The 19,767-nt window shown below is 40.9% G+C and overlaps 3 protein-coding genes across 5 annotated transcripts; 1 reads left to right on the plus strand and 2 right to left on the minus strand.

Moving 5' to 3' along the window:
- Positions 1-287: 287 nt before the first annotated feature.
- On the minus strand, positions 288-5,733 carry cyb561d1 (cytochrome b561 family, member D1). 3 transcript variants are annotated; one of them, XM_077573343.1, is made up of 3 exons: positions 5,115-5,733; positions 4,053-4,090; positions 288-2,240 (listed from the first exon to the last, which is right to left on the minus strand). In XM_077573343.1, the coding sequence occupies exons 1-3, from the start codon at positions 5,302-5,304 to the stop codon at positions 1,734-1,736; spliced, it is 735 nt and encodes a 244-aa protein (XP_077429469.1). In that variant the 5' UTR covers positions 5,305-5,733; the 3' UTR covers positions 288-1,733. The 3 variants fall into 3 exon arrangements, with proteins under 3 accessions (XP_077429469.1, XP_077429466.1, XP_077429467.1); XM_077573340.1 differs by having other exon boundaries at positions 5,142-5,731; XM_077573341.1 differs by lacking the exon at positions 5,115-5,733 and adding an exon at positions 4,242-4,921.
- Positions 5,734-7,058: 1,325 nt separating this feature from the next.
- On the plus strand, positions 7,059-8,233 carry LOC144056997 (EKC/KEOPS complex subunit TP53RK-like). Its single transcript, XM_077574180.1, has 2 exons — positions 7,059-7,343; positions 7,550-8,233. Exons 1-2 carry the CDS (start codon positions 7,115-7,117, stop codon positions 8,023-8,025), a joined length of 705 nt encoding a protein of 234 aa, XP_077430306.1. The 5' UTR covers positions 7,059-7,114; the 3' UTR covers positions 8,026-8,233.
- A 241-nt stretch (positions 8,234-8,474) lies between these two features.
- Positions 8,475-19,611, minus strand: atxn7l2a (ataxin 7-like 2a). The gene is made up of 10 exons (XM_077574179.1): positions 19,445-19,611; positions 18,343-18,411; positions 17,315-17,651; positions 16,248-16,498; positions 16,012-16,094; positions 15,096-15,307; positions 12,942-13,122; positions 12,383-12,504; positions 9,999-10,959; positions 8,475-8,766 (listed from the first exon to the last, which is right to left on the minus strand). Exons 1-10 carry the CDS (start codon positions 19,572-19,574, stop codon positions 8,749-8,751), a joined length of 2,364 nt encoding a protein of 787 aa, XP_077430305.1. The 5' UTR covers positions 19,575-19,611; the 3' UTR covers positions 8,475-8,748.
- Between the last annotated feature and the right edge of the window lie 156 nt (positions 19,612-19,767).

Here is a 19,767-nt window from a genome sequence, read left to right on the forward strand (position 1 = left end):
CAGCCTCGCACCCATCGAAAGGAACGCGCACAAAGGCGAAAACACGCACTGAGACGCGGCCCACATGTCGCAAACTGGAAACGGAAACAAAGTTGATGGGTGAAAACTCGGAAGGAGTGAGTACTTTTACCAAACTTGTTTTTTACACAAGTAATTGTACTTTTACTCAACAATGTCAGTACTTTTCCCATCTCTAGTGAGATGATGGTTACGGTGGACGTGACATGTGTGACGTGCAAGCGAGCTAGTTGTCTACTTGGTTTGTTCCGTAATATCACACAAACAACACTGATTCATTTTTTTAATAGCAATTGTGATTATTTTCCCACTTTGTTACATAATAAACAGCCACCGCAAAATGGGTGCGGCTCACAAGTTAATCAACATTTATTTTTGTGTATGCAGCAGTCAAGCAAAAGAAAATGCTGTAGGTCAAAATGCAACACTGTAACTTTGTGCTTATTTCCGTACATATTGAAATATATTAAGGGATTTGTCGTACCTAAATGTTTATTCAACCACATTTGAAATATTGAAAATAAATAAATACATGCTTTCAGATATGTCAGCGATTATAGCCCTTTGTTGACATCCTCACACACACAATATATATCAACAAATACAGTAATACAGCAGTTTGAATGTTAAATTCTTAATTGTTTATTAGAGCCAATAACTAATGATGCAGAAATGAAGCATTTGCAATATATATATTTTTTTTTACTCTAGAGGGTGCTCTTGCTTCAAAGCACCGGCTCTTAAAACTGGTTTGATCGAACCCTAGGGGTTTGGTGAGTCTCAGGATTTGGGCGGAGGTCAAGACACACACCCAACTTACATGATTCGTAATGACACACCCCAAATCTCGTTAATTTATGTATTTAAGGATATGTATTTTTGTTTTTATTTCCATTTATATATATATATTTTGTATTTAATTTTTTAATTATTTTTTTTATATCCGTTTTTAATTTTACTTTTATTTAGTCATTTATTTTTAATTTTTTGCCAGTTTGGGTCCTCCATATGACACTGGTAGGGTTCAGTACATCCAACAAGGTTAAGACCCGCTCACTCCACCATTGAAAGGCAGTTTGCAAAAGGCGGAGCCCAACCCAAGACAAGCTTAGGACCACCCCCTCATTTGAATAACATTTCGACCTGACAGAGTATCTGCAGCATGAAACAAATGTGAGAGCAGAGCGCTTTTATTTATTAATATTCTTTTTTTTTAATCTAATTTATTTATTCATTTATTTAGGGCTATATATTTTTTTAAATTTCCATTTATATATATTTTTTTGTATTTAATTATTTTTTATTTATTTTCAGTACATCCACAAGGTTAAGAACCACTGGTTTAAAAGAAAGACTAGTGCAATTGCATCTTTATACCAAGAGTGCCATCTAGAGGAGTCCAAAAATATTGCAAGTGCTTCATGAATCTTCATTTGTCGCCTGTAGCTGCTTTAATGACTGATCGGCTCTTCAGAGTAGAGATGGGAAAATGAAGCCTCATGAAGCTTCATGAAACACTTTTACTATTTTTTTTACTCCTCTAGATGGTGCTCTTGGTTAAAATATAAAGCCTAGTGCAATGAAAATGTATTACATTACCACTGCCTTTTTAAACCAATAGTGCCATCTAGAGGAGTCAAAAAATATCACAAGTGCTTCATGAGGCTTCATTTTCCCATCTCTACTTCAGAGTACGTCACCCAAGTGGTTCCACCTTAGCTGCTGATCTTTTTATGAGGCAAGTAACTTTTCGTTATCTGGTTCATCACCACCAGAGCAGGAAAGACCGGCATCAAGAAGGTGGCCCACCACGCCAACCCCTTGATTATGGCCTGGTACCAGTCAGAGAACATGGCCGCCATGATTGTCAACGTGGCCAGCAGGTACACCACCAGGCCACACGTGACATGATATAACTTCAACCTGGGCGGGGGCATGGAGAGACGCAGCAGCTTGGGAAAGACCACGCAGACGCCGCACGCCGCTTGAAGCGCGGAGGCGGCCAAGGTGCAGACGCCGAGCCGGCTGTGCCACGTGGCCAGGTGGGCGGAGTCAGAGAGATTCTTGCTGGCCACGATGAATCCGAGGCCCGTCGTTGCAACCATCAGGGCCAGAATCTGACACAGCCAGTGCAGGCGCACTTTATACTTGCGAGGCTTGCAGCAGCAGAGGGACAAATCCGATGAGAAGATCAGGATGCCTTCTGTCAGACACAGGCAATACTGAGACAACAAGGAGGAAAAGAAAGAATTAGCCAAATGCACGCTTTGCAAAAGCATATTTCTACACAAAACCTTTTTAATCCCTTTTATTTATTTTCTTAATTCCCAGTTTCTTTTATCATATTGTATTTTATCTTTTGTTTTTGCCTTTTATTCTGTTTTCTTTTAGCCTCTTAACTGTTTTTATTTTGTTGTCTTTTAGTTTTTTTTTTCTGGGTGCCTTTCCTCACATGGTTTCTCTGTGCCCATGTTGTTTTTGTTTTGATTTTTCTGGCGGGATTGGGTGGGTGTGTATGTTTTTTTTTTGTATTGTTTTAATTGCTTAGGACCTTGAGTTGCATTTCAAATTATTTGCTCCCAAAAACATATAAATACGTTCTATTTAAAATATTACCATACTCACAAAGACGTATTTATAAGTTTTTGTTTGTTTGATTTTTATGCTAGAGCATACAGAAGGCTTTGGCGCAGCCTCTGAACTGAAGAGAATGCTTGAAGCAATGCTAGTTATTACAAAAAACAGCCAGCAGGTGGCAGCAGTTGTAAAAAGCTCTTTTACCCACTGTTTTAAACAGATTTGTGAATAATTATGAAACTTAGCTATATTCTAATGCTAATTGCTGAAAAACGTAAACAGACGCTAATCTTTCTTTTGGTAGGTTCCATGTTTTTATAGCAATAAAACAATATTCTGTGGGCCTTGCAAAATCTGTCATTCAATGGTGGTTCTTGGCCTTGCTGTACTGCAGACATTTGTCCAGATTCTAAAAATCGTTTGATATTATGGACCATAGATGATGAAATTGCTCAATTCCTTGCAATTGTACATTAAGAAACATTATTCTTAAACTGTGTGACGATTTACTCATAGTTGTTCACAAAGTGGTGAACCTTGTCCCATCCTTGCTTGTGAGCCTTTAGGAGACGCTCCTTTTATACACAATCATGACACACCTGTTTCCAATTAACTTGTTCACCTCTTGGGACTTTTTTTTTTTTTACTCCTCAGTCTTTTGTTGCAGGCATCAAATTCAAAGCAAGACAATACTTGCAACTAAAACAATAACATTCATCAGTCTGAACATGAAAAATCTGGTCTTTTGAATATTTTGGTTGAAAAGGATTTGCAAATCATTGTACGTTATTTGTACAATCAACATCCCAACTTCATTGGAATTGCTGTTTGCTCATCAGGTACACATTTTACCCAAGAAAAGCATATACTGTACTGTAGTGACAATAATACAGTATTCATACGTTACTATATTCACATCAATAACACCACAAAGAATAAAATAAAAATACATTTTGGACTACAGTATTTTTTCAACGCTGCTGAAAAAAGCCGGTAGGTGGGAAATTTCCCGTGATGGACAAATGAAGCTTCATGAAATATCCTCTAGGTGGCACTCTTGGCTTAAAGATGCAATGGAATCAATTTCCATTGTACGAGCCTTTATCGGGTCAGTTTGTAACATAATACAGCGTAGCTGACTCTTTGCTATTCAACAAAGTCATTAGGTTATCACCTTGATCTATTATTCACAAGATGGGAACAAAGACTGGAGGGTGTGAAGCCTACGCTGAACGCTGACAGGAAAGCTAATATTGAACTGGACAAGTTGCTCTGAATTTCAACGCTACTATGGCTGTTGATGTATTTATTATAAATAAATAGTCTCTTTGCCTATTTGATCCCAGCAGTAATAATTCATTCATACAGCACATTTTTAAAGTAAGAGGGAAAACGATGTGTGCGTGTGTGTAAGTAAATATTTATTATGAAGTCTATATACTGTACAATAAACTTACCGCAAAGGCCATACATAAGGGATGCCAAGAAAAATAACCTGGAAGACAGAGAGAACTGGGTTTACAATTTCATAGAATTGTTTTTTTTATTGCACGCTAGAAAGCAACCACATTATTACATACATGATTTATTTTAGTTTCACTGTCAGAGGAAAAGAACTGATAAAGACATAAATATTCATTCATCACCACGGCTGCAGTCAGAGACATCATGTCTCGCTTCTTCCAAAAACGCCACGAGATCCCTCAAGAGACCATGTCCTCGAGAGCCACTGTCCTTCCTGCCTGTCGTCCATGTCTCCCTCCACCAACACAGCTGATTTGATGAACAGGATGGTTATCAGTCTTCTACAGAGCTTGCTGATGAACTGATAATGAGTTAGCTGCGTTGGAGGAGGGAGACATGGAAAACAGGCGGGACAGGGGGTCTCGAGGACCGGGGTTCCCTACCACTGCTTTAAAGGGAGGCCATAGAGGTACACACACACATTTTGACTTGTTTGAAGTCTTCAAAGACAACAAGGCGGATAAGCCTATAGTGTGTTTTCCCACTTTAATCTTGAGGTCAGTAAATTCGATTTCTATTGATAATTTTTGTGTGACAGCACAACAAACAATGGAAAGAAAAATCAAGTATATAATGAAAAGATTACATTCATTCATATTTAGCATGTGTTGTTTTAATGTTTTCTTTTAGCAGTGTATATTAGCAATATATCTCAATATAATGTTCTGTCATCATTTGCCAAGAAAAAAAAAACATCACTAACTCAAAAATTGGCCAGGGTATGAATAATTGTGGAACTGCATTGGAACTGAATAACTGCATTCAGACTATAAAAAAAAGTCATTTAAATGTGCTCTGGACTCAAATGTTAAATTGACTTTTTACTTTAGAGACTTGAGACCTCAAATACAACACCAATAAACCAGATCGAAAGTTCATACAGGTCGAGCACAGGTAAGAAAAGCAGACCTCAACAAAATCGAAACCATAAAGGTATAGTTTTAAACCCGATTCATTTAATTTCATTCGGGGGGAGTCCGGTAAACCGGACTGACTGAGTCGTGTTGACGTCGTCCACTCACTGGTTCCGGGTCTTGACAGGACGGAGATGATGATGGTCAGGCTGACACCAATGCCATGAGCCGCTATCACCGCCGCCTTCCGCATCCAAGCATAAAGCCAGAAGTCCCGCATCCCCAGCCCCTCTGCCACGGCCACGGAGCTGTACTCAATGTCGGACCGCATGCCGCCGAATCTTGCTCCGGCTCCCGTCCGACGTTTACGACTGATCGCCAAGGCTTTGAACGCTCCAAGAACTCCATAAGCATTGCACTCACTAGGGGGCGGTCCCGAATGCAAAACAAAGGACCTCCAGGCTTTGAGGCTTTTAAAGAGTAGTCCAAATAGCAATACTTTCCAAATTGTCGTATTACCCGCGTTAAAATGTGTTCGTATGCCGTGACTGAGAGGGCAAGCTTTTTAGTCAAATTCGTAGCGACAGAAACATCTTCGTGTGTGTTTATAAATAAGATGTCACAACAAATCTCACGGCCTGTGAAGATTGTATCCACGCTTCGGCAAAAGTTCGTCTTTCTATGTATAAATGGTGCAAAAACACATCTCAAAAGAATTTCACTTCCTGTTATTGACTCGACGATGGTTCTTCTTTTGAGTTCAACGGCTGTTTGCAAACTGTAATAGTACATTACCGCCCCCTGTCGATCTGCAGTGGTTAGTGCTTTGCGTTATTTTGTTATTCGAGTTCATTACTCAAGTAGACGTAGTGTCGAAGTATCAACTCGGGATTTTTTTTATGGTTTGAAAACTACCTTAAGGCCATGTAGTGGATACAAAGTATAATGATTTGTGCAATTAATTTTATTTATGTATGCTTTTGTGTTACTATATGTAGCCCTAAAGTAATATTTTATTCCTTTATGTGTCAACAGAATATTATATTTGTATTTTGACATTTAGAGGTTAAAGGTGATACTGTCAATTATGTCAGTTTTCCCGTCAGCACTGACGGGAGACGCTAAGGATGTTGGGAATTTATGTTCTTATGGAAAATACTGTATGCTGAGAAGACGAGCATGATGGCTGAATGAACGGCAACTCAACGGCAGTCAAGCGTCCTTATTTTAGTCTCCAAAACCCTAAACAAATTTTCTGCTTTACACACATTTTGCAATTCAAAATGGCACTTTTTAAATGCACTGAATACGGTTCTCTGCATAAGACAACAATCTGACATAAGGTCCCATTTAAAAACACTGCCATTCAAAATGGCACTACATGAGCTAATTATATGAGAATATTTGGTAAATTAAGAAACGTGTATTTTAAGTTAAAAAAAAAAAAGTTGACATTTTACTTTTAATTCTTCTTAGCAAGTCAGTGTCCCATTAGTGGTGAGCTATTTTTAGAAAAGATCCCAGTTACTAAACTATGGTGTGTGTCGATGGGCAATAATAACTTTTAATTTGTAAAATAACAGTCGCTAAGTCACTAAGACCGTGCGGGTCACTGTCCACTGCTATTCAACAATCATTTCCTTCCGCCGTCCGTCATAGCCTAGGGCAGTCACGTGATCACGTGACGTCGGTGCAAATGGTCAATATCCAGTGAAGGTATCACCAATTTACATTTTTCTGATGCGGGTTTTGAATGCAACGCAAGCGGGGTTTAGGCAGTTGAGGCACACGGTGTGGAGAAAAGACAGTGCCCGTGTTTCTGGACTTTGTGAAATAAAGTTAAATGTTCAAAAGACACCCCGGTCGGCCTTTTTGTTTGATATAAGAAAACCTCAGCAAATTTGTTTAACAGCAAACAACTTCCTTGCTTTGTTGTACAAACTAACACTCATGCCATCAATGTCAATAATTGATATAATTGTGTGGCACAGTGGGTGCATTGGTCACGTGACTTTAGCCCTGTTTCCTAATTTGTCGTCAAAAAAAGAAAAAAAGGAGCTACATTCCATACCAGTAGGTGGCGGTAATGCGTAGCGTGATTTGCCATCAATGGCCGGAAAGAAGCAGACCCGGAAAAAAACATGGCAACTAACAGCGGAGTCGAGCCACCCTGTTCGGACTTTCTTAGTACAGCAAAGTTATTAAAGCAAGGCGCAGAAGCGCGAGTATACCAGGCTGTGTTTCTTGGAAGGCCGACAATTGTGAAAGAAAGGTTCCCGAAACGTTACAGACACCCAGTGTTGGACGAAAAACTGACACATCGTCGGACTGTGCAGGAGGTTCGTTCTATTCTGCGCTGTCGGAGAGCAGGCAAGTACAGTATTCAAGTCAAGAAGCTCACGTCACGGCCCGGTGTCTGTGAACGATATTTTTCAACAAAGAACGAAAAACACACTTTTCATCATGTTCATTGTCACACCTGCGTAGTATTTTTTTTCTATCTTTCTTAGCTTTATGGACCAACTTCACAGCCAGTTTCTATATAAGATAATAATAATAATCTCTCCTCGTTTCAGGCATATCAGCCCCTGTAGTGTACTTTGTGGACTACAAATCCCACTGCATTTTCTTGGAGGAAATTGTGGGTTCCTCGACAGTGCGTGACCACATTGCTTCCGCACAGCCGTCTGATGTAGAGCTGGAGCATCTGGCCAAGAAGATGGGCCACATCCTGGCCAAAATGCACGACGAGGATGTCATCCACGGAGACTTGACCACCTCCAACATGCTGCTGAGGTGTCCATCAGGGAAGAGCGAGTCCGACCTGGTCCTCATCGACTTTGGTTTAAGTTACATCTCGGCTCTGCCAGAAGATAAGGGGGTAGATTTGTATGTGCTGGAGAAAGCTTTCCTCAGTACTCATCCCAACACAGAAGCACTGTTTGAGACGCTACTGAAGAGCTACACAGCCTCGTCCAAAAAATCTGAAGCAGTCATTAAAAAGCTTGATGAAGTTCGTTTGAGGGGGAGAAAACGGTCGATGGTGGGATGAAAACGTTCTCAAACATAACCTAACAAAAAATGTTGATAGATTTGTAGATCTCTATCAACTACTGATCAGAATAACTACTGTTACTGGTATGTGAAATAATCAAAAAACAAACGCTGTATTGACTATTAATGGCCAGGGGACTAATAATTTTGGACTTCGTTTTCCTTTTTTCTTAACATTGTATCAATAAAATACTATAACTTGTCAACTTTTGTCTTTGTACTTATTGGTCTCTCAAACACGTTAATTTCGATGGAGAACTCAAAAAAGTTGTATCATAAGGGGGTAGATGGTCACACCTGTACAAGTGACCTCTTTCAAGGGCAAATATGTCAAAGTAAAGCATTCCTTTTCAATAATTTTCAAATTCCCCAATCAGACATTTTGAAAATGTGAGCTGACTTCAAATGTGGAATGATTAAACAAACGTTGGAACTACAAAAAAAAAATCAACGTGTAAAGATGTTTATTTCACTTTTTTTTTTTTATAAATAAACCAACAAATTTAATTTAGCAGCATAAACGGATGATCTTGAGGTATTTGATGTCCATAGCCATCCATTCAAAATATTTGACCCCTTCACCCTTATTTCAGTCTATTTCCATGTACAGCACCAGCTCACGTGTACAAAGTGCGCGCACGTGCACATGCACAATCCTGTTGGCCAAGTCTTGCATCAAGCACAGCTGGCTCCCTCTCGTGGCTTGTAAAGGCAGGCACAATTAATGGTGCAGTTTTGGCTGTGGGACAAGATAACACATTTGAAAAACTAATTAATTACTTTCATCTTGACAGCTATTGTAATCTTGTACATTTCATATAATCAGTACATTTCTGGTGTGCTATGGTTTTAAATGTCACTTTTGGGTCAATGTTCTACATATCAAATCATCTTAAAGTGAACTGCTGGAGGAGCAATGATGTAAACAAAGGTACCATAAGCAGTATGTTGTATACGTAGAGTTTAGAGCAGGATTCACTAACCTTTCAGAAATGTAGTGAATTTGATAATTGATTAGTTGCTGATTAATCTATTTTTGCACCTCTATTTGAGAGCAAATCTATTAAATCTCTTGGAAATGTGAACTGAAGTTTTGCAAAACTCCTCTTCTCAGGGTCAGCCTCGTGTCATTATGTCACCTCAACATTGAAAGTCTAGATTTTTTTTTTAGATGAAAATAATTTAAATTGTCAGGTTAGATCCATGCGAGTAGATGAAAATAAAAATAAAAATTGATGTGTAATTTTTTGCTGCAGATGGAAACTTGCCAGCCGCAAAGGTATGTTAATTTCTGCGTACTACACTGGCTTGCGCAGTGTTTTTGTAACCCCGTTTTTATTATTTTTTAATGTACCACTCATGGCTCTACCTCAATTTGCATTAAGCCTTTTCCTCTTGTTGATGGTTCGCTGTGGGTGCAGACTTTAATGGGCACGGCTGGTTGTGATGCCGTGTCTGTCCCCAGTCTAATTCGATGACAATGTAATTAGCCAATTAGCGATGGAACATGATAAAAGGGAGGTGTTGTGTTGATGCACAACGGTATACGATAGTAACATTAAAGTTTTATATGAACTTTAATGACGCAGTATCTCAAGCAAGATGGCGTTTTTATGATTTCTTAAGGATTCAGACAATGACCACCGATGCACAATAAGAAGTGATGGACACATGAAACTTCATGAAGCACTTGCAATATTTTTTTTTTACTACTCGAGATGGCACTCTTGGTTTAACGATCCTTCCGTTTTCTTAACCGCTTGTCCTCACAAGGATGGTTTAACGATACAAAAGAAATTCAAGCAATCTTTAATCCAATAGCACCATCTAGAGGAGTAAAAAAAAAAAAAAATCCATTACCTCATCATTGGCCCCTCCACCCACACATTCTAGCAGTTTGCTGGAGTTTTTACGTATTCCCTTCAATTCCCTGCTCAAGCAAATTTTTACAGCCTGCAAGTTGAAACTCACCTTCTGTGTGCCCAGCTTCTTCTCCATGCCCCCAGCCAGGCCTCCACTCTTACTGTCTTTCCATGGGTAGAAGTTCGAGCGAGGAGAAGAGGAGGCAGGAGTGGACGAGGATGAAGAGGAAGATGAGGAAGGGGGCAGGCGGTGTGCTGAGGGGGAGTCTTCCTCAAGGCCACCCCCCTTACGTTTTTTGATCAAACCCTGGTGCTCGAATACCCGCCCGCTGCCCTGACCGAGTAGTCCTGAGTCCCCAGCAGTATTCCGACAGTAGGAATTGTTGATGGAAGAAGTCTCTGGGGGCGATGATGAATGAGCCAAAGTCGGATGAGTCCGTCTGTAGGTCCAGACCGTCTTTGCAGCTGGTGAGTGTGACTCTGCGGGAGAGGGCTGGGGGCGGGGTTTGCTCCCAGGCGAGAGCGTGCCATTGGTGTGTCCGTGGGGAAGAGGTGAGTGAATGGGGGCTTTGGAGGAGGATGGGGTGGGGGAGGCGGAAGAGGCTATGGAGGGGGGGCGGCCCCGGTCGTGTAGGGTGATGCAGTTCCTGCTGGGGCCCGAATGCTCCCCTTCTTGGGATGGGGCTTTTCGTTTGCGGACGGCGGCGGCGGCGGACGTGTCCTCTCGCAGCTTCAGCATGTGCTTGCTGGGACGCCCGACCGGGTTCTTGAGCCGTCCCGTACCCGCGTGATGCACACCCAGTACGTGACTGCCTCCCATGCCGCCACTGCCACAGCTGTTTCCGGAGTTCTCTGATGGAACGGCTGTGGAGTGTCTCCCCGGCCCGCGACTGGAAGATGTGGATGACGACACGGTTTTGAGGGAGGACTTCATATGAGCGGCTGAGCGGATTTTAGAATGTAACGGTGAGGAAGTGGAGGATGTGCTGGTTATGGAGGTGGGGGGCGACGAGGTGACAATCTTGGCTGAAGGAGTTGGACACTGATGGTTGGTGGCTTGAGGTATTTTCCTGAATTAAAAGAATAGAATAAGCTTTTACTCCATTTCTCAGTGAACACATTCGGATGATTATTAGACTCACCTGTGTGTTTTTTTAATCTAAAATTTTACTTTGCCATAGAAAATACTGAATCTGAAAGGAAACTTTGTTTTTTTTATGAGTAATACAATTGTGCAATACATTCATATGCATGGAAATAAAAGCTATTTATTATGAGTATTTGAGATGTACTCTTTTTTTTTTGAACACCTCTATTCTGAACAAGAATTTCAGTCAGTATTAGAACAGCACATCAGAAACACAGATGCACTGCATAGAACAGTTTTGATCAGATATTAAAAATAACCAGCACTCTTGGCAAAGAGGAAAAAAGTTTTGTGGTCATTAATTGATCATACAAAGTGTCCTGAGGGTTTTGAAAAAGAGAATGCGCAACTGACAGAAAATGGTCACAGTACGACTCTAGCTAGCTGTGTTGATATAACTTAAATGGAATAGTATTTTACAATACTATCTGAAATACACAAAAGTGCGCTCATGTCTTTAAAAACGTAGTACTGTCGTGCCACTTTTATGCAATGTATGTGCTCCTGTGGCAAGTGATATGAATATTTATTTTTTTTAGGGGGTAACTAAATTCATTAGCACAAAACCTGCCAATGTATTAGTAAGCGCATGAAGCTAACTTTTGTGGCCGGGGTCTGCTTCATGGCGTATTAGTGCTCTCTCGCTCCGCTCCGACTGACACTGCACACCTTTCTTCCAGCACACGCCGCAAATGCTAACATCTGGCTGCGTCAATTTGTGAAGAGAAAGGTTTTCCATCGCACCCTTTTACATCGAGCCATGGCCAGCGCCATTTGTTTTTCACACCTTTCTCCAGTAAAGACGTGTTCTCACCGTGTGTTTAAAGATGTGCGGGTCGTGAATCTGGATATGTCAATCGTCAAGCTGTTTCAAGACGAGACCCGCCCAACTCTGCCTCTAATTGGCTAATGGTACTCTTTCCAGCGGTGGCCAACCCTGGTCCTCGAGAGCCACAATCCAGCCTGTTTTCCATGTTTCTCTCCCCTAACACACCTGGTTCATGATCAGGATCGTTATTAGGCTTCTGCAAAGCTGCCTGATTAGCTGATCATTAGATTCAGCTGCGCTGCAGGAGGGAAACATGGAAAACAGGCTGGATTGTGGCTCTCGAGGACCAGGGTTGGCCACCCCTGCTTTATATTTTCAGTGGATTAAATCTTTTGATTCGCTAAGGCGTGGACGGACGCACTTAGGCAAGATGGATGATAGGACAGGTCTTGCCCAAAAATGTCTTAATCCGGAAATCTGGCATTGTCCGGAGTACTTTCAGCCCTGTCAATGTGTATTCCACGGTTTCTAAAATAGAAAATGTAAATAAAGACATTTGATCAATGAACCGACTTACTTCCAAAGATGGGCGCTGATGTGCTGCTCTAGCATGCTGCTAAAAGCCGATCTTAGGTGGTGAAGCCTTCTGTCAAATGTGTAGATGCCGTGGCCATAAACAATGCCGCCAAATGAACACATCTGGAGAGAGCGGATACACATTATTCCATATTTATGGAAAAATGGCATTGTTTAATAAAAAACAACAACCTAATCACAGTAAATATGTGAATCCGCGGGTGCCAACCAGCGCAACCCCTTTTTAATCCATTGGGTTTAGCCACCAACTCTTCTGGAAAGACTTTCCACAAGGTTTAGAAGTATGCTTATGGGAAATTTTGACCTCCTATTCTAAACTGTAATATTAAACCCTATGAATCAAGAATTGGGTGATACTTAAATTCATATGTGGGTAAAGACACAAGCGCAAATACTTTTGGCAACATAACATACAATAAGAAATTAAATACACTCGCTTGGACACAAACGAAACAGTTTTATGAGGTAAAACAAATACAAATTGATGTTAAGTCCTTTTGTTTCTTTTCTCTCAATGTCAAAAAGACACAAATGCTCACTGCTATTGGTCTTGGGTGTGCAGCAGAAGATGGGAACTCAACAGGGTCCTCCGCTCCTTCGGCCTCACTTTCGTCACTGGAAATTGTTCCATGGACAAGAGGGGAGGGAGCTCGGAGGCTTGCCTCATCCTGCGCCAGCCTGTCATCCTCTGGAGTGTTCTCTGAAACAGCTGTGGAGCGACTGTAAAGACAAAGCGAACCAGTTACATAAGTATAAGTAAAATAATTGATTAATAAAAAAAAGAAAAAATCACGGCAATTGTCATTGCAAATGCGGCATATCTAAAGATGACATTTGTATTTAAATAGCCGACTCTTTTGTTGGTCTTTCACAAATTCTAAACTGGACCGACAAGTCCATTGTGCGTCACTGTGTGTTACATATTGACAATACAAAAAATAAAACAAAATACATATTAATAATAATAATAATAATATTCCTCTACAGTCACAGAAAAAAAAATCACAAACAGATAAAAGTTACATTTATTAAAAAACGGGATTATTTCATAGAATTACAATTTCAATGCTACGACGGCGTATTAGGGCCATGTATACATTTTGTGTGTGTGTGTGTGTGTGGGGGGGGTGCTAATATTCCCAGAAAAACAAAATTTGCCAAACAAATTTGGCAATTTACTTTATAAAGTAAATTTGCCACTTTACTTTAACAAGTGGCAAATTTGCAAAAAAAATAAAGAAGGAGTTAGTAATTGCTTTAGCAGAGATGAAGCAAATCATGTTAAGCATTCGCACTTTGAAGCGTTGGGTACGGCCAGCGACGAAGAAGCCTCGCTTTGCGAATGTCCACACTGAGGATCAAACATTTAGGTTAATTTGTTCAAATATATATTTACTTGTACATTTATGTTTCCAGAATTATGATTCACACATTTTGGTATTTTTTTTGAACAAGTAGCTAAACTGATGTGTCGAATCTGCTGTTCTCCGTCATTCACTTGCATTTACCTAAAGTATGGTAGCGTCTGATTGGTTAGTGTTTAGTCAGCTGATAGGGGATGAGGAAGTGTTGTCGCTCTAGCTGCCGTGTAGGACGAGTAAAGTTTCAATTAAGAATAAATCCGTCTCCATACGTGGCACTAATACGCCATTGAACAATGCAGACAAATCGGCTGGTTTATTTATTTATTTGAGCCCTGAGCACATCAAATGGATAAAATGTCATGCAACGCTTAATGGGCCAGAACGACTCGACTCATTGCTGAGACGTGTGCACAGTCAGGGGAGGCAAAGGAACTGGCTGTCATGCTTTCCACACACACACACACACACACAGCCCGTTTGAGAACAACAAGGGAAAGGAGGAAGTGGTGATCGCTATTCACTTGGGGTGTGCCAAAAAAACGATTCTCATAAAAATCTCAATTCTCATTTAGTACGATTCAGAATCGATTTTAAATGTCCCAAAATCTATTTTATTTAAATTATTTTATCCTGTCTTGTCTTTGTGTGCCTTTATTTGGAGCGCTGTTCATGTTGTACCCGATTTGGCCACTTAGGGGCAGTGTGGTTCCACACGCGGTCTAACACACTGTTAAGTTGTAGCCACAGAGAGTAGAAGGAAAAAGTCACAATCAAGTTATTCCAATAAAAGTTATGTTTTTGCAGTGTGGAGCCGTTCTTTTGAGTCATAAAAGTGCCGCGTGCTAATCAGCATTAGCAAGTCAGACGGGAGTAGATCATTACAATTCCTTGCACATCTATAGATTGTAGCAAAAATCCTTGTCAATCAAATCATTTTGAATCAAAAATCGCCCCTAATTGAAATTTAATTCTGAATCGAATCACAGACCCAAAAATCGGAATCGAATCGTGAGACATTCAAAGATTCCAAACCCTACTATTCACCGTTTGGAACATAGACATTGAAGGACTGATTTATCTTAAATCTCATTTACAAAGAAAAGTACATCTATCAGAGTCCTACGGTGTCCTGCTATGACAAGGCTCGCCGCTAGCACACTGCACCTAATGTAAGTTTCACCTTGAGTCACAAATCAACTGCAAATGTACTATTTGAAATCATATTAACAATAAAAGCAGCTACGTATGTGCCGGTTCAGTTGAAATTAATGGGAGCTAGTGTGTGTGTTAGGTACAATGCATCCTTTGCTATATTTTAACAAAGCTAACCTGAAAGCAGGGAGGCTGGCCAAAGGTCTTCGGCAGTGTGGAGCACCATCTTGTTCTCTGGGTGCCTCTGGGCTGGGGGACCGCCCAGAGGAAGAACCTCCCTCCAGCGATTGTGCCCCCTTTTCACGAACCTTCGTCTTCAGTTCGGCCACCAACTGGTCAAAGTTTTTACTGCGACCCAGCACCTTCCTACGCTGGTGGATGGAATGGATCTGAAGAATAGGACACGTAGTGTGTCCATTTTGAAAAAATGTTGGCGTTAGAATTAAAAATTCAGAGGAACAATACAGCAAGAATACAAAGTATTTAAATGACTACCCTAAAAATGGTAAACAATTGATTTTATTAAGATAATAAAAAACATTATTAAAAAAATTCCAACAATGTTTTTCATCGTGCTTTGAACGCCTACATCAGACTCTAAGAGATCACCTATACTGTTCGTTCATACATTTTATTTTGAAGTGGGAAAAAAGAAACACAGGAAAAATGATTTTATGCATTCAGAGCAGGTTTAAGATTAGAATTGATTTCCTGTGTGTCACTCCAATCATCCCTTCCATTTCCTGTTAATCAGGCCAGCCTATCTCAACTAGACTGATGCGGCCTCACATCCACTTCCTGCTTCTCACACATCAATCGACACATAATTTAACTTTGCTGTGCGAGAAGCCACCCTCACAATGCTAGATGGGTTATTGTGTCAGTAATAGTAGTATTTTTTTTCTTTTCAAACATTTGATGGGGATAATTTAAACAAAACCTATTCATTGGTGACCATTATTTGACAAACAATAGATTTCAGGCTTATCTGAGACGGAACAACTGTTCTTCTGTGGGCTGTAGACACTGGGTCATAATCACAAGAGGAAAGCCCAAGAGAAAATGTGTGACTGCATGAAGGTTTGGAACTTACATTGCATGTCAGCAGGCGAGTGCAGACTTTCTTCCTGTCAGGATCAAGGACACCACAGTGTTTGTCCAGATCACACTCTCTTTCTACAAACACGGAAAAGCACTCGTGTTTAGCACGCATCCAATGCAACATTAAACATATTTCATCACTAAGTACTATTAAATTGCTATATTGAGAATAAGAAACTACAAGATACGCAACTTTTTTTACAAGACCCTAAGATCCCCAGAACTTACTGGAGGCCACTTTGTTGTATGGCCTGGGAATACGGTGGCTTTGGACCACTGAGGCTGGAGAAGAATCCTTCCTTTGGGTGGGGGACCTTTCAGCGACTGAAGGCCTACTAGGTGGGGTGCCTCCGTGTGGCCATGGGGGGTCTCTGATGGATGAAGGTGGTGAGCTAATTGGAGGCTCCAGAGGCGGCGGCTGTTTGAATACTGACGAATCTGTGTGGCTGCTGTGGGATGATTTTTCCAATGGGGAATGTCTGTTGATGAGAGATAGCGGACCATTACAATATTTCTCCCCACTTGAGTAGTCTGCACAGGTAGGTTAAAAATCCTCTGCACACATGCACGACTTTTAAAACAATATTTTGCAACTGGTCACACACACACCACCAATTATGTGTAACAACATGGCTAAATGTCAATTTGTTTAATGTGCTGCTATGATACGGCACTAAAGGGGGGAAAAGTCAATTGACATCTGAAGCAACTGTTTCACACAAGAGGACACTTTAAAGTTTCTGTAACTTGGACCAATGGTCCTAATTCATTTGCATGGACGATCGGCTACTGTACATGGTTAACAGTGCTATGGATTAACAGGCTCCCAATTAAAGAAGCGGTTGCTAGATGGTGCACTAGTCTTTCTCTTCATATCTGCAGATCCGTTGCTTTTTCAATCCGCTACATTGAAGTTGTGGACTGTACAAGTGTCCGAACTTTTTAATAATCGTGTGAACCGCACCGTCTGGCACATTTGCTTTTGTCCAAGGGGCTTGTGTAATACGGCACTGCCTTTGCATCATGGCGTAAGATTTTAAATTAAGACGATGTGTAAGCTAACTACCAGTACATCCCTTTATTTAAAGGACAAAGTGACTATTTAGAATAAACCCAAAAAAGGAACTGGAACTTGGAGTTTAGTCAATGTGGAAGGACTTGACAACGCAGCACTCAATTAAGGCCATAAGTTGAATGTGGAACTGAATCGGAACTTCACCTTTGAACATGATAATAACCCCAAGCATGCGTCTAAATCTTCAAATCACTCTCCCTCAAACACCCTCCATTCTTACCTTGCTCCTTCCTTTGTGCTTTTGGTGGGTCTATGCTGCTGGGGTGGTGTAGACGGGGCTTGTGGGGGCGGTCTTACTGATCCGCCGCATTGGCCTCGGCTGTCCCACACTAAAGTGGGAATGGAATTGGTCCCCTGAGAAGGCGAATGGCTGTGATGGGTCCTCTGCTGGGGCTGTGGAGCCGGAGAACGTATTCGGGCATAAAGTTTGGCCAGAGGACCATGTCTCCTCTCGCAGTGCTTCTCAAACGCTTGTGGCTTCACAACTTGACCACAGTGGCTACACACCACAAGGTAGAAGTCATCATAACCAGGGTACAGGCCGAAGATGGACATGTCTGTTAGAAGAACCGAAAGGACTGTTAAGAGACAAACATGGCAAATGTGCTTCTATTGACTTCAAACAATGACTACAAATACAAACTCATCTTAAAAGTTGGCATGGTTAGATATTAGATAAACTTTTTTTTTTAGATAAATGTTTCAAATGTATCTATTATAAATGGAATATGAGCATTAAGTCTAATATTTTTTTGTGTACATTAGTTAAGAACACAATTTAAAAAAACAATTTAAATGAAAAATTGGATGAAATCTGAAAAAAGTGAAGCTCCACCCGTGTCGTGGACTGTTTGACAGATAAATACCATTCAATCTTTTTGTGGGCGTATGTGCAAGAACACAAAATGCATTAGATAACTAACTGACATGATGCTAGATTTATGCTGTGGTGATTATTAGACACATCTCCAATGCCTGTTCTTTATCACACGAGGACTGCAGATTTGGTTCAAAACGTGTGTTTATCTTATACATAATATGATTGTTTTGGGCATAATTAAATAATAAAAATACAAAATGTGTGCAATCACACACACCTATACTGCAGATAATAATCACATTGTCAACATTATAATAAAAAAAACAGGCATCTTGACACAAAGCTGCTGCTGTAAAAACATGACAGAAGACAAAATACCAGTAATACATTTGTTTTCAAAAGTTCATGACAACTAATGGCAGACTTGCCCTCCTTGCTGAGTGACATTGCCTCTGCAGCCTTTTTGCCATTTTTACTGCAGTCATCAACATCAGCTCCTAAAACAACACACATTAAGAACATTTTTAGTATGATTCTCCAACTATGGAGGAAAAGTGAGGCACAATATGAAGTTGTACAGTAGGTTCCTGGAAAACAAGTTCTACTTAAAAACGCTCAACATTTTTGCACACGTAAGAAGGGCCTTCCACAAAGTTGAAGAAACGGCTGTACATTTAATGTAATAGGCAATCATATAACCCAGGTCAATGTTCGAGTGTAGTTAAAAGAGGAAAATAAGGATATTATTGGTGAGGTGCTGTGTAGGCAGACTTTATTGGCGAGTTAGGAGCAGAGTTGGAACTGGACGGATGCCAAACAATGGGTGAGCGCACATACTGAAAGCTGGGAAGGGCCAACTATTTTAGATAAGCGCTGTCACATATGATTCCCTCCGGCGCTCAAACATGGTCAACATCAGTATATCGGAGGTGGACGTGACTGGTCCAAGAAATCGGTGTCAAGTTAGTAGAAAAAGGCGAAAAGAACAAGAGCGGCGTTTGGATATGGCAAAGGCTGGGCCATTTACATGGTGGTAACAGCATCAGCCTCTGTCACCGGTGTCTACTCACTATCCTCCAGCCACTAGCTGGCATGCTAACGCTAACTATCCTGCCGTCAACGAATTGTTTGTCTGGCTTGTTAGCAAGCTAGCCTAGCTTTTCACAAGAAGTTGCACGCACAGCCTGCCATACTAGCTTCCTTCTGCTCTGATGTCACCGCTGCCTGGCTTGTTTCGTCAAAATTGGTCACATCCTTCAAGCACAGACTACATGAGTTTTAAAACAGTTCCAACACTACAATACAAACTACAATGGGCCCATATTAGTTACCCTGGTTCTTTTTTCATGACAACATATGCAGATGGACCTAGTGTAGAGCAACATGTTAACCATCCAGCGCTAGGACCCGGCAGGGTCTTTGTTTGGGTAACATGGCTAGCTCTATCCTCCGTTTACACGAAAATAAACCCTGTGTTTCTTATTAAACGGATTCGTAGCAGTCAGTTATGGCGTCATTACGCTCTCTTACCATCAGGTGCTGTCACACCGGCCCACTCGGTCCAAGCAGTCCAGCTTTGACCCACGAAATCATCGAGGCTAGGCACCCGCCGTTCTAGAGCAGCCATTACTTTCACTGCGCGTTCACGCACCGCCATCATCACTGCGCGGCAAACCACTTACGTCATAAGTCGCGCTCTCGACAAGCAAGGAACTTGTCGCGTGCGCGTTTTAGGAAAAAGAAAAAAAGCACATGGTCACCGTAAATGTTGTGTGAAAGTGATATAATTGCGTCTTTTTACTTTCCGATTTCAATACAAACGCTGACTTTCTACGTCTCTTAGAAGATAATAC

The sequence above is a fragment of the Vanacampus margaritifer genome, chromosome 8, assembly GCF_051991255.1.
Source record: "Vanacampus margaritifer isolate UIUO_Vmar chromosome 8, RoL_Vmar_1.0, whole genome shotgun sequence".
Lineage (NCBI taxonomy): Eukaryota > Metazoa > Chordata > Actinopteri > Syngnathiformes > Syngnathidae > Vanacampus > Vanacampus margaritifer.